The following is a 17,106-nucleotide window of genomic DNA, read 5'->3' on the forward strand; positions in this document are numbered from 1 at the left end:
TTTAGACATCATAATGCAGATCCTGACGCACGTTGATTAAAAGCTATAGAACATATTGAGACAGAAAAAAAGAGGAAAAAGAGGATCGTTTATTGGAGGTTATTACAAAGAGAAACATGCTGCATTTATACACTTAATACCTTTACACCAGTCGGATTAAATGAAAGCTGAATTACTCCATTTTTATAAACTCAATTCTAGTTAATGAGAAGTGGGCATCACGTTCTACTTAATATGGATTATATGGGGCGTATTCAATTGTTGCTCCGGGCGCCGCCGGAACGAGCGCGTTAAAACTATTACCATTTATACGGTAATATTGCGCGTAATTACCGTTCATACGGTAATTTACTCGCTCAATTTCAGCTCGCTGCTCAGGGAGCTGCGAGCTGAAATTGAGCGAGTTATTACCGTATAAACGCTAAGTTTTAAAGCGCTCGTTCCGGCGGCGCCCGGAGCAACAATTGAATACGCCCCTAAATGTTACTGACACTAAGAAAAAGATGTTATGTATTGATGCATTTGTTTAAATTATGTTGCATTCTATTTGTGCAAAATTATATTAGTTCATGTTATGAACAAAATAAACGAGTTTTATAAAGTTTGCCAACTGGATTTGTGATATGATAGATAGATTATATATATATATATATATATATATATATATATATATATATATATATATATATATATATATATATATATATATATATATATATATATATATATATATACATACATACATACATACACACACACACACACACACACACACACACATATACATATACATACACACACACACCATCAAATGACGTGGAGAGGAACCCCCATTCAGCAGGAGGTGCCAGCTAAGAACAAATGTTTTTATATGTTTTACTATTTTCATTACACTATATATCATAAGTTTTATTATATTGGCTGATATTAGTCCTGACAACGTGCTTTGTGTAATATGGACTCACGATTTATGTATGAATAGAAGTGGTCTTTTTTTAAGCTAAATTCACCCCTCCTGAAGAAGCCACCCAAGATGAAACGCGTAGAGGAATTGGATTAGGATCACTGTGTGAGAGGTCTGCGTCTACTTTTTGTTCAAATACGTCGGGAACAAATCTACATGCGGCCACGATAACGCACCATTGAAGCACCCCCTTTTCATTTGCAAAAAAAAAAAAAAAAAAAAAAGGTCATGGCCAAAAGTTTTGAGAATGACACAAGTATTGGTTTTCACAAAGTTTGCGGCTTCAGTGATTTTAGACCTTTTTTGTCAGATGTTGCTATGGTAGACTGAAGTAAAATTACAAGCATTTCAAAAGTGTCAAAGGCTGTTATTGACAATTACATTAAGTTTATGCAAAGAGTCAATATTTGCAGTGTTGACCCTTCTTTTTGAAAACCTCTGCATTTCAGCCTGGCATTCTGTCAATCAACTTCTGGGCCACATAATGACTGATGGCCGCCCATTCTTGCCTAATCAATGCTTGGAGGTTGTCAGAATTTGTGAGTTTGTTTGTCTACCCGCCTCTTAAAGATTGACCCCAAGTTCTCAATGGGATTAAGGTCTGGGGAGTTTTCTGGCCATGGAGCCAAAATTTCGATGTTTTGATCCCTGAGCCACTTATTTATCACGTTTGCTTTATGGAAAGGTGCTCCATCATACTGGAAAAGGCATTGTTCGTCACCAAACTGTTCTTGGATGGTTGGGAGAAGTTGATCTTGGAGAATGTTTTGGTACCATTCTTTATTCATGGCTGTGTTCTAGGCAAAATTGTGAGTGAGCCCACCCCCTTGTCTGAGAAGCCAACCCACACATGAATGGTCTCAGGATGCTTTACTGTTGGCATGACACAGGACTGATGGTAACACACCTTTTCTTCTCCGTACAAGCAATTCTTCAGATGCCCCAAACAATCTGAAAGGGGATTCATCAGAGAAAATAACATCACCAGTCCTCAGCAGTCCAATCCCTGTACCCTTTTGAAGAATATCAGTCTGTCCCTGATGTTTATCATGGAGAGAAGTGGCTTCATTGCTGGCCTTCTTGACATCAGGTCATGCTCCAAAAGTCTTCGCCTCACTGTGTGTGCAGATGTACTCACACCTGCCTGCTGCCATTCCTGAGCAAGCTCTGCCACTGGTGGTGCCCCGATCCCGCAGCTGAATCAACTTTAGGAGACTGTCTTGGCACTTCCTGGACATTGTTTGGGCACCCTGAAGTCTTTCACAACTATTGAACATCTCACCTTGAAGTTCTTGATGATCCGATAAATGGTTGATTTAGGTGCAATCTTACTAGCAGCAATATCCTTGCCTGTAAAGCCCTTTTTGTGCAAAGCAATGATGACTGCACATGTTTCCTTGCAGGTAACCATGGTTAACAGAGGAATAACAATGATTTCAAGCACCACCCTCTTTTTAAAGCTTCCAGTCTGTTATTCTAACTCAATCAGAATGACAGAGTGATCTCCAGCCTTGTCATCGACAACACTCACCTGTGTTAACGAGAGGATCACTGATCTGCTGTCAGCTGGTCCTTTTGTGGCAGGGCTGAAATGCAGTGGAAATATTTTAGGGATAAAGTTCATTGTTATGGCAAAGAGGGACTTTTAAAATAATTGCAATTCATCTGATCACTCTTCATGACATTCTGGAATATATGAAAATTGCCATTATAAAAACTGAAGCAGCAGACTTTGTGAAAAATATTTGTGTCATTCTCAAAACTTTAGGCCATGACTAATAATAAAAATTTATATATATATACACACACACACTATATAAATTCCTAGTGGCGTGTGTGAAAAAAAAAAAAAAACAAGCTGCAGCGCCACCTGCTGGGCAGAGTTATACACTGACCTATATATTTCTTGAAGGAGAAGTGACAGTTGGGAGTGGTTGGTGGTTGCCGGGGGTGACAGTGGGGGTTTTTAACACCTTAAGTAGCTTGATGAAGGATGTGGCGATGAAAATGAAGGATGAGGTGATGGAGAAGAATGATGAGGTGGTGACATGTGGACAAAACCACGTTAAAAAAGGGCGCTTGCGTCGGGAAGTAACGCTCTTCCCCTGAGGAGGCCTGGCCTAGCCCCAAATGCATGACAAGAACCTTTTTAACACCTTAAGTAGCTTGATTTGACTAGAATGCATGAGTATCATGCACGGGTTAACATATACACTAATATATATATATATATATATATATATATATATATATATATATATATATATATATATATATATACACACACATACATACATACACACCTATATATGCACACATATATACTGTTAAGATGAATAAACAAATTACTAGGAAATGCAAATGGGATTTTTTTTTCTTGGTGATGCTATATAGAACTAATGAAAGACTGGTTTCAACTATTAAGAGCGGTATTATGCATGTGGCTATTAAAATGAATAGTTATTAGCCATTAACTACATTCCTACTGCCTTTGTAACTTTGCATCTGAAGTTACTCACAACTTAGTTCACTTCCTCAATGGATAGGATTTCCTACAGGAAAGTGAGCTTCCCAAGTAAAGAACCTGACAACACCACCCACTTGCAAGTTTTGAGATTTCATTTTACCAGACTGCCCAAGATACATGTTTGCAGAAAATAAAAGTCCTTCCCCAACTAATGTTCCCTCAGGGACTTTTCCAATACTTTAATCTGAAACCTTACCACAGTTTGGTAGCTTCTGGTTTCCTAAGGTAATGGGTGGGAACAAAAATAAAATAAATAAATATGGAGATAGGGTCCTGTGGTATTGTTAGGAGCTCCAGTAATATAAGCTTTCCAACTGGCAAGCCTAAATTACTACTCGTGTGAGGCATGCAGTGGCTCACCTGGAAGTCACACTGTTCTGGCCAACAATGTCAAGAGGGCAGACAAGTGGCATGGGTAAAAAGCAGATTTCCACAAGCATTTATCCTCTCAGTAAAAAGGACATATCAAACTCTACACAGATGTGACCTTACCAACCAAGGAACAGTTCTTCATTTTATTTAAAAAAAATAAAATAAAAAATTGAAGATTAATTTGAGGGCAGCTTCATTGTTCTTTCAGACTACTTCAATTGGGCACCTCTAGACCAAGGTCAACAAGGCCAAGTCAAGAAGTATACAGAAATATAAACATATAGATTGTGATCCCCAAACAGACCTGTTCGTGCAAGAACAGGAAAAGATGTTCTTACTCAAATACGGCATTTTTCACCTTTGTGCTGATACCCAAACAGAATTCTTAAGGTGAGGACATGGGTTATTCTATAAGCAAACTGATGGCAGAGACTGTCCTGGTACGCCTAAAAAGGATGTTGGAAAATCCCTGGCTACTTTCAAAAACACTCAACTTAATAGCCATTCTTTCAAAGTCCAGTATTACACCCTGAAAATGCACAAACCCCATCTACCTGCCTGAATGGGAGATACTGGTAGTTTTGGACAGAATAATCAGGACTATAGTGCTAAGCAGAAAGCTGGTCAGACAAAGGACCTTCACCTTGATGTATGGAAGACAAATTCTTTTTGTGCTTCAAGCAGTCTCGATCAAAGTAAAGAAGCTATCCCAAAGATTTTAAACTACTTACAATCCAGTCTGGAAGTTGGATTGTCTCCTAATACATTGACAGTATAGGTGGCAGCTTTAAAAGTATTCAAGACACTTTTTTGTAGCAGAGCTCAAACTGGTTAGTATTTTTGCTGAGGTTTTTAAATATTTTAAAACACATCAACTACTTCCTTCTGAATCTTTGTCAGGAGTTTCCTCACCAATAAGCTGGCCTATGTGCTTCCAATGACCATAGTCTGTAGGGTTGGAAGGAGTCAAGCTTTCTTCTATACATAAGACTTACCTAAATATTTTAGAGGATTATGTTATTAGTATACAAAAGTTCAGCAACACAAAATAAGCACAACAAGATGTTTAACTATCCCTACAACAGATATGTTTTGGGCAAAGATTAACCTTAATATTTTGCGTATGACCAATACAAACAAATATGGACAATTAAAACATAGTTAAAGTCAAACAGAACAAAGCAATATTGTCAGATTAAAAGGGAAACTATAGAAATGCTGTAATAAAGTAGACCATGGTTTTGTTAGCACAATAGAAGACAATATTTATACAGAGCTATCCTAGAAGCCTATAGAGCATGGGGTAAAGAAACTTATCAAGATCAAAGCCCATTCTGCCAGATCAATATTAGCTTACTAGGCAGAATAGGAAATAGCCCCAGTGGTGCAAATCACCAAAATGGCAAAACTCTTTTTTGTGAACGGACCAACAGCCTCACTGCAATTTTGAATCAGAATTATACAATTTTTTACCTAACTAGCCACAAATAGCATTTATGGGCCCCCAAGAAGTCCACTGATCCCAATCAATACCTTACAAGGAACTTGATGTCAGCCAGACTAGACCGTAAATGCGGTTAGACAATAACTGCATGTGATCTCACTGATGATATGGTCTCAGGTTTAGACTAAGCACCCAATGACAATATCCTTCCTTTACTTCAATGCACTTCCAAGGCTCAATTTGCTGTACATTCAAAAACGATCTTCTGCATACCACGGTTAAAACTGCGGGGTTATTTCTTAACGTTGCCTTCCCGTTAGCTTGAACAAGTCTGGCTAATCTCTGCTGACCTCTTTCAACAACAACCAGGTGTTTTTTCCCATAGAACAGCAGCTCATTGGATGTATTTTGTTTTGAGCACTATTCTCTGTAAACTCTACTCTAGAGACTGTTGAGCATGAAAATCCCAGCAGATTGTCAGTTTCTGGGATACTCAAACCACCCTGTCTGGCACCAATATTCATCCTGCAGTCAAAGTCACTCAGACCACATTCTGGGGTTTGGGCTGACCAACAACAACCTCTTAACCATTCCTGCATGCTTTTTATACACAGATTTGTTGTCACGTGATTGGATTAGATACGTGCATTAATGAGCAGTTGTGAAAAAAAATAAAAATGATATATACCGTATATATAATTTTGGTACTATCTTTTTGAACCATACATTTACTTTGTTTTGCTCTCTTCTGGATCATTTATTTTTACAAAGCTACAGACATACTGGGCTTGCATACCACAATTCCTCCAAAAACAAAAAAGCACCTAAGCAAAAGACTATACTAAATGTAAAATCATATTATAATATGGACATAACAGATTATCAAGCTCACGCAAAGACCACGTCCACATGTTTTAGCTATTCCTGTGGGCTTGCTTTGTATTAATGTACAGATTCCCAAAAGCATACATCCACTGCCCAGAACACTAAAAAACAGACTACAATTATCCATATTGATTATAATGGGTTGCACCACCACCTCCCCTTCCCAATTCACTATGCGGAATAGCAAAATAAATAACAAATAAGTGGATAGTACATTAGGATTTAGCACTTGACAAACAATCATGTTACACTGTACAAAACGCTAATATTCATTCACCAGTTGCTCATATCAAAAATGGAGCTACACAATACATTGGATGGGCTGGACAAATACATATTTTTTTTATTAATTTATTTTCTAAGCCTTTAGGTTTTCAGGGAATGCTCTGTTGTCATTGGTACAACAATGCCATGAGTTTACATTAGTTAGGCATCACCCTACAGTCTGTTGTACCATTCAGGGTTCTTACACACAGGACGATTAAACATACTCTATTTTCCTGGGTTTACTGTAAAGCTGGCATGTGCAGAGCAGAGGGAATAATGGTCCCTATTTTAATATGCATTCTTGCTGCTCAAAGTACCTCTGATTGAAGGAACATATGCTATACATGACACTTAATATAGTGATAAAAGAACGACATATTGTTTGCATAGTTACAAGTGACATAGCTCCCACTATCACAAACATTGATTGCAACATTGCAAAAAATGTACTGCACAAAATTATTAACTATGCACATCATATTTTCTTCTTTTGGTGCCCCTTTAATTATATTATGAGATCCGTATACACAAACAAGATAAATAGTAGGTTTCTGAAAAATTAACACTGATACCAGGCACGTTTTCATAACTGCAGACAATACAACCCTCCAGCCTAGGTACCTTCACATTTAACCTCCCCAGCCAGTAGAGATTAAATCATTGTAGCTGCGATTCATTGGTTTGTTAGATTCCTTATCTGCCTCCTTCTCACTAGTCACCCTGGAACAAAATAAACTAGCAGGAAGCAAATCATTAAAATGTCATTTTGCTTTATAAAGAATCAAAACGCTGAACACCACATGCTAAGACAATAACAAGCATGAACAATCAATACAGGCAGTACTACATTCACAGAACACTAATGAATACTTAATACAAGGGAAAAAATTACTAAACCATATTTACCAAGTTTTAGGAGATAAACTACCATTTCTGAATTACAACTACCATTTGTAATACGAATGCGTCATGCTGTTTAGTGTACACATTTGTATGTACATATTGTACTGCCATCTGTTCCTTCACACTAGCAAACTCAAGGTCTGAAATTTCCTTCTAAGGTGTAAATAACATACACATCCCTCATCTCTGAGACAGCATCGTCCACTGTTTGACCAGACGCATGTAAAACCATTTAGCCAAACTAGTAGTTAAATCCAGAGACAGCTCACAAAAAGACATGCAATGCATCTTTAATGTCTCTATAAAGGAATAAAAGACACTCATGGCCACAAGAAAAGCAATTTAATGTAGCTATACGAGCCAAGGGAATAAGTCAAATATGCCTTTCCCCCTTGCTACCAGAGGAGTAGCAATAAATATCTCATTAGGTCCAATCATTTAATACAGGATGTTGTTTAAGAATATGCTCATAATACTGCAAACTTTAAAGATTATTGCTTTTTGTAGAAGTGCAGCTTAAGGCAAACATGTCAAGAGAAGAATGCACTGAACATGTCAGAGCTACAAAGTGTCTTAAAGCCTCAAGCACAAGACTTGCCAAAAATAAAAACCCTCAAGATATTAAAGCTGCATTAGCGCTTATTACCAATATGCCTTCTCGTTCCGAGAGCCCTAAGGACTGCTACATCCATCTTTTTTCCCCTGGGCTCCGATGTCCGTCTCACAGCCTGGCCAAAACTAGGCTGCAGAGGCCAAGTGAGGGGTGGGGGTGTGCTAGTTTTGTCAAAGGAGAACCATACCCTAAACAATAGTGGTCGCCTGTATTACAGTCATGCTTGATAAAGATTGGATCAGTTTACAGCAAATAAATCTCAGATATAAAATTAATTTGGGAATACTTTTCAATAATACAATTTTGAATGGGTAATAAATGTGTGGGATAATATTTAAAACAATTGAAAATATTACACCACTTTGAAGTTCTGTGCAATAAAAACAAAGCCATCACGACAATAAAGCAATTGAACTTTGTTTCACAGAGAGGTGTGTTTGACACCACAATCTTCTTGTATCATTGTGATAAAAGACACTATACTATCAGTGACCTGCACTTCAACGGTCACTGTCTGTGGCTTCCGCTCTTGCCTCCATTCACCTCATATCAGGACACTGCCTCTACCCTAACCAACAATCACAGAAGTGGACAGGTCACTGCCTCCAACAAAATCAATAGTCACCTCCTGCTGCTGTGAACATTCCAATCATCTGATCAGCTACGCTGTGAACATTCGGATGATCCGGTTGGCAAAAAAAGGGGAAACAACCAGGATACACCTTAACAAGCAGATGATTAAGATTAAGTGAAATGGAGTAAATATGCAATTGTTCTTTATGTTCAACATTATCTGATTCTATGATATTTTAAAGACATTTAATGCACTCAAATGTAGATGGGTGTACCTGGGTCCCACTGTTTTTTTTTCCAGTTCTGAGCCAAAGGGCTAGAGAGCAGTACAATAATGAATGTCTGCAAGCAACAGTGAAGCAAATGAAATTGGGTATTTGGTCAGGATTAATGGTGTCCTCAATGTTGAGAATGCAGGCAGATACTTATCCATCATGCAATACCATCAGGGAGACGTCTGATTGGCTCTAACTTTATTCTGCAGCAGGACACCTACCCCAAACATACAGCCAATGTCATTAAGAACTATTTTCATTGCAAAGAAGAACAAGGAGTCCTGGAAGTGATGATATGGCCCCGACAGAGCCCTGATTTGAGCAAGCCTACAACCTCAGAGGATCTGTGGTTAGTTTTCCAAGATGTTTGGAACAACCTCCCTCCAGAGTTCCTTCAAAAACAGTGTGCAAGTGTGTAAATTATTACCAATTCCCAGTGTGTCGATTAGATGATACAGCACATATCCAAACCAGGGCCGGATTAACCCGAAGTCTAACTGGGCTGTAGCCCAGGGGCCTCGGGCATCCAGGGGGCCCTTCAAAGCCCGCAGCAGCATTATTGATCGGACCGGGGGTGGGGGCGCCCCCAGCCCGATCAATGCTGCTGAGCACTGTCACTGTAGTCCTCCGTCCCCGGCGCTCAGTAATCTGCTTACTGAGGAGATCTCGCGAGTGAACTCTCGGGAGATCTCCTCAGTAAGGAGCGTACAGCGCGCCAGGGATGGAGGACTGAACTGACAGGTAAGCGCTTTGGGGGGGGGGGGCCCTCACGGGGGACGGCGGGCGGCTCACAATGGGGGCCTCACGGGGGAATGGAGGCACCCTTAGCCCAGGGGCCTCCATTCCCTTAATCCAGCCCTGATCCAAACAAAAGATCTACATCTCTCAATAAATCACTATTTATTATAAAGGGGCCTGCTCTGATTATTTGAAGAATTCAAAGTTTTTTTTTGTTTTTTAAACCATGTCACTGTTTTTTGCCTTCAACACACCACTTGCTGGACACTACAGAGCACTCCACTTATGGTGGTGGCAGCGGTGAGCAACAACCTCTTTTTTTTCCTCTATAATCTAGATTTTTTTATTTAAAAAAAAAAAAAAAAAAAAAGAATATTTTGTGACCAAGATGCTAGTCCAGTACAAAATAAGCACATTATCTTTGTTCGGCAGTGTGGCTGGAACATGTAGAATTAATTTATTGTAGACATTTCAATTAGTGTGGCAGGCCCCAGTTTACATCATTGCAAATGTACTTTTTTATTATATTGGTATGTTTTGTTTGGAAATTTATTCATTTCAGAGACAGTATGTCATGTTTGGGTTTTGTAACTTTTCTATAGGAAGTCCCAAGTAAGCAAATGAGTGGAGGGGATGTTTTTACAACTGTCTGGAGACAGGTAATCTTATGTTAATTAGACCTGTTCATGGCTGAATGACCAACACATCTGTTGAGCCTGAACACGCAGTGAGGGTAATTAGCCTGGCTGGTAGATTTCCTATGTGTGTAAGACTCAGAATGCAGTGATCACAGATTAGAGTAAATTTTGCAAGTTTAATTGCGTTAAAAAACAAGATTAGAGAACATGTTCTATCCGGATGGTAAATATTCAATATAAAACCTCAGACGCTATGGTGACGCTAGCAGCAATATAAAGAAAAAAAAGGTGTTAAACCCATCCAAGATGAGTTCAGTGCAGGCTGCAAGAAGTACCTGGATTGGTTAGATGAGGAGGCTGGATTACCTTCTCCCAGGGTATCTGTAAATCTGTATAAAAAGCGGACTATTTAACCATGTAATGTTTTATTCCATCTGTACCGTCCGAGATCACTAGTACCACAAACTGGTGTGTAACTGTCCTTTTTAGGACACTTAGGGGGGTATTCAATTGACGGCGGGATCACCGAAAATCCCGCGCTCAAAGGATATTACCGTTAATATGGTAATCCTGCGCGTAAATACCGTTAATACGGTAATTTACTCGCTGGATTTCAGCTCGCAGCTCAGGGGGCTGCGAGCTGAAATCCAGCGAGTAATTATTCTTTGAGTGCGGGATTTTCGGCGATCCCGCCGTCAATTGAATACCCCCCTTAAGCTAATAAAACATCACTGCCTCAAGATCCTGCTTTGACGAGTACTTACCTGCTGCGATTCCTGTGACCTGCAGACTAGACCAAAGCTAATCCGTTATCTGGCTGTTATGAGCTTGGAACCCAGGGTCTAGTACGAACACTCTACCGCTACCCTGCAGGTCTGCCCAGTGCGATATGCCAGGGGGAATCATCCAAAGCAATCCTGATCTAAAGGCAAAAGGTCAGGTGTTCCAGCCCTGGTGCCCCGCAAGGGGGAACTCTAGCAGCGAGTTACCCAAAGGACACAGTTCTAGGTGACGCTAAAGTGGTGGCAGCAGCAAAAAACCCTCCTATTGCAGTTAGAGGGCGCTTTTGGGAAAATGAAAAGGAGACGGTGGCAAAGCAAGCCCAGCAACAGACGGACAGGGTAGCATTGAAGGATCATCCTGTCACAGGTAGGTCTTTGCAGGTTGTCCAACAATTCCATTTTGTTTTTACATTAAAAAGATAATTCTGTTGTTGTTTGTTAGTTTACTTCATTATAAGCTATGCTTTAACAATATGTATAAGGGAAATTGGGAACTTTGCCATATTAAGTTAAATATTCAGCAAGTAAATAGCAAACAGTGCTCTGTCATCTGTTTGTTTTTTTTTTTTTTAACTAATGTAACTTATTAAAATCCTTGTGTGAATGAACTAATTTGCAATTATAAATAACAACAAAGCCCCATACTATTTAGCAGGGAGAAGATGATTTTTCTCACTTCCTGCACCTAGGTGTAAAAACACACAGTACATTTTCGGTTCAATTTAGAAACGTTGAGAATTTGTGCCCAATAAATCCCCCCCCCCCCCCCTATTTCTTGTATGCCCAGAATGGCCCTGGCAATCTGACTTGGTTCAGTCTAGGCTCCCAAACTTTTGTCAGAATCAGTCTTCAAAACAAACAAAAATAAAAGCCACAACACTGATTTGGAAGGCTATTCTGCTCCTGTCAACCTCCCAGAATAACTTTTAGTAGTGTATAAATAAAGGAATAATAACTCAGAGCTGTAACAGTAGATGGACTAAAGCAAATATGAACAATTCAACTAGGTATAAAAATAAATATCTACATATCTCTTCCACTGGATAGTGTTCAAGCGCACTAAAATCTCTATAATAGTTTTCTGTAAGTCAGTTATGTAGAGCACCAGTCTCTACAATTTTGTTAGACCTCTTTCATTTACAACATATGCAAAATACTATTAACAGTTGTCACAGACACATGATCTCCATGTAGGGTATATTTAATGTCGGTTTCCCCCACCGCTCAGAGGCTGACTGCTAGCGCCCCACTGACAGGGTGCTGCCTCCTGTCTCTTTAAACCTCGCAGCACATGTAGCTGCATTGTGAGGCCCCAGTGTGAGGGGTCGGTGCACAGGCGCAGAGCAGCGGCCAAGACTGCATGTCACTTGCAGCCAGCACCCTGGGCAACACCAGCCAGGGGCTGACACAAAAGGGGAGTGGGCGGCTTTACCAAGAAGGAAAAAAAATCCAAGCAGTGTACCGAGAGCCCCGACCTACCCCCAGGCAGCATTGCACGACACGAAACTTTACCTATAGGCTGCACCTGGGGCTCATTGCTTCTGGTAGCGCCGCGCTAAGTGCAATACCTAGACTTCATCCTGTACAGCGCCGTCCTGTCAGTCCCAGTTCTCCCACTGGACAGACACACAAAGACCAGCAGCCGATCACCCTCAGTGTGTTATTTAGAGGGGGAATTCCCCAGCCCTGTGTATGACAACATGCCGAGTACAGCGACCATACGACCCCCCTCCCTATATGTACTTTACCAGCCATCGCTGGAACTGCTCGTATAACACTCCAGCAATAACACAGTTACCCCTGTCCTCTCCAGCACACCTGGGGATAAGTAATGTTGCTGCCTCACCACAACAGCCCCCTCCCCCTCTCTATAGCAACACTGCCCCCTCCTCACAGCACATCCATTTGCCCTGCTACGGGGCTCCGATCCCCAGCTGCCCGGGTACATGGGACAGACAGAGCACTCCGCGTTCACATAGAGTGACACTGGCGCAGCACCGCCGCTCTGTCCCCTTTATGATGAACCCTGTTCCCTCCCCCTTTCCCTGTTACCCCGGGGAGGGGGGCAGATTACCTGCGAGCTGCCTCCGGAGCAGGAGCGCAGATTGCGGCTCCGTCATGCTGTAGCGGTGTGAGTCAGTGCTAGCTGAGAACAGGAACAAGGGAGAGGGGGGAGCACAGCTGGTCCGAGCCGTCACCTCTCTTTCTCCCTCCCCGGCTCCTCACTATCTCTCTCACACACTCACTCTGCGCTCAGAGCTCAACGCGCCTGCGCAGTTATAACCCTTCCTCCATTGTGTGACCTACACATTGCGTGAGGGGAGGAAGGAAAGAAAGTGCGACCATCTTGGGAAGGTCGGATTTCAGTAACCATTTTAGGAAGGTCATGTTAACGCGAACCCTTCCTTCGCACTATGACGAATGCTGGTTGGACTATCATGTAGCTATGGCAGACTAACCTGGTGAATACTTTACTGCTCGTACTATTTATTGACAGATTGGTTTATATTTATTATTATTATTACTACCCAATAAAATAAACTGTGTACGTTATATATCCATCAATCTGAAACATTAAGATATTTAATTTGAAAATAGAATTCGAATATAAGAATAGTGTTATATCATACTACCATGAAATACTTCAGGCTGGTAGATACAATGAGCCTTATGTAGAGTTGCATGCAACTTAGGCTTAAAGCGTAAATCTACTTCATGTAGTTCACTGCATCCAGAGCAGTATGGGGCACATTTATCAATATTCGTCGGAAATGAAAATATAGTTATCAATCCTTATTGCATGGATAAGGATTGAACTATTTCTCAAATTCATTAAAAATCCAACACAGGAACAGCAGTTCTGATAAACTGCTGTTTCTGTGATAAAAAAAATACTATTGACACCTCTTCGTAATGCGGACGGTTTCCGTGGTAATGGGCCTGGTAAGACAGGAAAGTGTCGTCCATATTGCTTCATTTCCTCTTAGTAGAGATACATATTGGATTTTTTTTTCATTTTCTGTGATATATATGTCCCTATTTGGAAATGAAGGGAAGAGGGAGGGGGTGAAGGGGGTTGATAAAGAAAAACCTGAGAAGGAGTAAAGAAATAGGAGGGGTTCAGTGTGACCCTAAGGGGCATATTCAATTGCCTGCGGGATTGCCGAAAATCCCGCGGTCCGCGCCGGATTACCATTATTACGGTAATCATGCGCGGAAAAAACGTTAATACGGCAATTTACTCGCTGGATTTCAGCTCGCAGCTCAGGGAGCTGAATTTTTCTGTGATCTTAGGGCAAATGAAACTTCTTCGTCAGTGATATCTCCGTTTTGGGAAGAGATCTGTTGAGAGGACAGTGTGGTCTGAGAGTCAGCTTCTGAAGCGTGTTGTCCCCCATGAAGGTTCTACAAGTTCTCGTAGTAGCTACAGAACGTGTCATTGATGACTCTAGGATCGTAGAACATATTACCTATTTCGTCCCTGAGGAAGGTGATTGTTAGGGGGGCCCGTTTTACTCTCAGTCTACAGGCCAAAAGTATTTCTGCTTTGTCCCCCTTCTCGAAGAAGGTCTGGTTAAGCCAGAGTAGTTGACGTTCAGTCTGTTCGCTTGAATTGATTGGATTCCCCCTCTCTCGCTCTCTATATCTTTATATATATATATATATATATATATATATATATATATATATATATATTGCCTTGCCATATTTATCACAGTTCCCCTACAAGAAAATAGGAAAAAACACCGCTAGTCTGCAGCTGCAGGCTGGGTTAAATTTTCCCTGGGATCCTCTTTCAGCACATACACACACAGGTGTTCCACATGGGTGTAATTGGTTTGTTTTGCTGTGATTTGTTTATAGTGCTTGGGTGGAGGATAAAGACACTGCTTGTATTTGTGGGCGGGACCACCGATGCCAGTAAGTGGCCGGCTAGTAGTCAGGGAACTATTGTTTAGCCAGATGTAGGTGGTGGGAGATTTTGTGATACTTTTCCTGGATATGACTGCTGTAACATCGCTGAAACTGTTTAGTCATCCTGACAACTGCTAATAAACAGTTTAATGGTACTGCCAAGCTGTGTGAGGCCCAATGAGAAGGCTCAGCAGTGTGAATGGGGGTTGCAGTAGCTGCAAACGGCCACTAGATGACAGAGCTGCAGTTAGTAAGTGTGGGGATAGATTAGCTCGGCTCAAGTGGATTAATTGGTCTGGTTTACAATGACAGAAAATCGGTGCTCACTGTGACTTATAAGCTGAGAGTCATACTGAGCCGGACCTGGGGCCCCAATGGCGAGCAACAGAGTACAAAGGTGGAGGGGCTGTCGGGATGAAAGCAAATCCAGCTGCAGGTAAGGTGTGTGCGGTGTGGATGGTGCGCAAGATGTCCCGCTGTACAGGCCACGTCCAATGCAGTGCACTTTGATATTAAGTACTTATAGGCAAGAGGAGCCCTCAGTGCTCAGGGACAGGTCGCGGGTGTGTTGAGGCCGTGAAGGCAGGAAGGATGCAGATATCTGGTCATTTAGGCTCCTCGCAGTCCAGGCTATGAGCAGGCAGGCAGCAGGTTTTCAGAAAAGCCTCAGTCGGAACCAGGTGTATGGATGCCAAGCTGGTTGCATCACCGCTGTGGAACCTGGCTGCAGGGGTGTTTGCTTCAACTGCTTCGGGACATCAGCAGGCAGAAGGGTGTTCAGCTAAAGGCCCCACTCAGGCCCCAAGCAGAGAAGCAGGCCCCGACACCGTATAGGCACCTCATTCGCCGGATCTCCTACGAAGTTTAGGATCCCCAAGCACTGAACCCCCCAAAGAGATCAGGGTGTAGATAGCAAGTCCTTTGATGTAGGGGAGATCCCAGGATCAGAGCAGATTAGGGGAATTGTGTTAAGAGCTTCTCTAAAACGTGTCTGCCATCTTCGGCTCCCAAGCCACGACCCCCCTTATCACGTATTTTAATTTCAGAAATATTAAGATTGGCTCTAATTGTTCTTGCAAGGGCTTCTATGCAACGAATTAAGATTAAGGGCGATAATGGGCAACCCTATCTGGTGCCGTACAAAATATTGAATGGTTTCGAAAGGGGCCGATTGATCTTTATATAAGCTGAAGGAGAATTATAATGTGCTAAAATCCTAGGTGGCCTAAACCCATGTGTTTTAAAGGACCTGACATGATTTCCCAATCTATCCTATTAAATGGTTTTTTTCAGCATCTGTAGACAGCAAAATACTAGGGATATCGCGCTGTAAAGAAAAATGTATTAGATTGATTATCTTGGTGATGTTGTCGTGGGCTTCTCGGCCGATGACAAAACCTACCTGATCACCATGTATAATTTTAAGGAGAAGGGATTTCAGTCAGTTGGCAATAATTGCATGAAAGAAAGTACATTGATTAATATTGTTTTACCGTGCGATTAATAACACACACATACACTTACACATTCACTTGTAAATAGTTCACCTTAAAATAGTTCCAACACCCAGTCGTTTATAATCAAATGTAATGGAGTTTACAGTTAAATATAATAATGTTAAAAGCACTTTAAAAGTATCTAAGGCTCAGGATATGGAAATGTATCATGTTTAGTGTCATTTTGATCTGCACATTACCATCTCTCATCCGCTAATTTCAGCTTTGTGCTCGCTTCGTGCGATTGATAGTTATGGAGGATAAAAGATTGAATGATCAAAATGACATTGTGTTTTAAGTTGTTTAAAACTGGTTTGGGTCAGTTTCCTTGAAAAGCACATGTTTTCAGCTGTTGGGGGAAGTTACCCCTCACCTTTTGAAAGGATCAAATGAACTGACCTATGACCAGCAAACAACTGGAATATCATTAACCCTGGACCAATGAAGACGTCACTAAGTGTTATCTGTGTACATAATGACATCACCAGTAGTTTTTTCTATACTGAAGCTACATATAAGCATGCTGCCCATTGTTCTGACTCTCTCTGATCCTGACTACATGTGAGCATGGCTGTATTCCCTGGGCCTGGGTGAACACTATAAGGAAAATGTAATGTATTCAAAGTTTTTATACTTTCCTGCTTTATTGTAGCATCTTTAATGTGTAAAAATGCCTTGCTGTAAATCCTGCTATATTTTGCAATTAAATATCTT

The 17,106-nt window shown here is 41.1% G+C and overlaps 1 protein-coding gene across 1 annotated transcript in view; it reads right to left on the reverse strand.

Moving 5' to 3' along the window:
• Positions 1 to 13,245, reverse strand: part of UBE2G1 (ubiquitin conjugating enzyme E2 G1) — a 38,183-nt gene extending 24,938 nt beyond the window's left edge. Inside the window, exon 1 of the mRNA XM_075194978.1 lies at positions 13,056 to 13,245. Within this exon, the coding sequence (XP_075051079.1) occupies positions 13,056 to 13,101 (46 nt within the window). The 5' untranslated portion in view covers positions 13,102 to 13,245. The remainder of the gene's footprint in view (positions 1 to 13,055) is intronic.
• Positions 13,246 to 17,106: the final 3,861 nt, after the last annotated feature.

The sequence above is a fragment of the Mixophyes fleayi genome, chromosome 2 (assembly GCF_038048845.1).
Source record: "Mixophyes fleayi isolate aMixFle1 chromosome 2, aMixFle1.hap1, whole genome shotgun sequence".
NCBI classification, from domain to species: Eukaryota; Metazoa; Chordata; class Amphibia; order Anura; family Limnodynastidae; genus Mixophyes; species Mixophyes fleayi.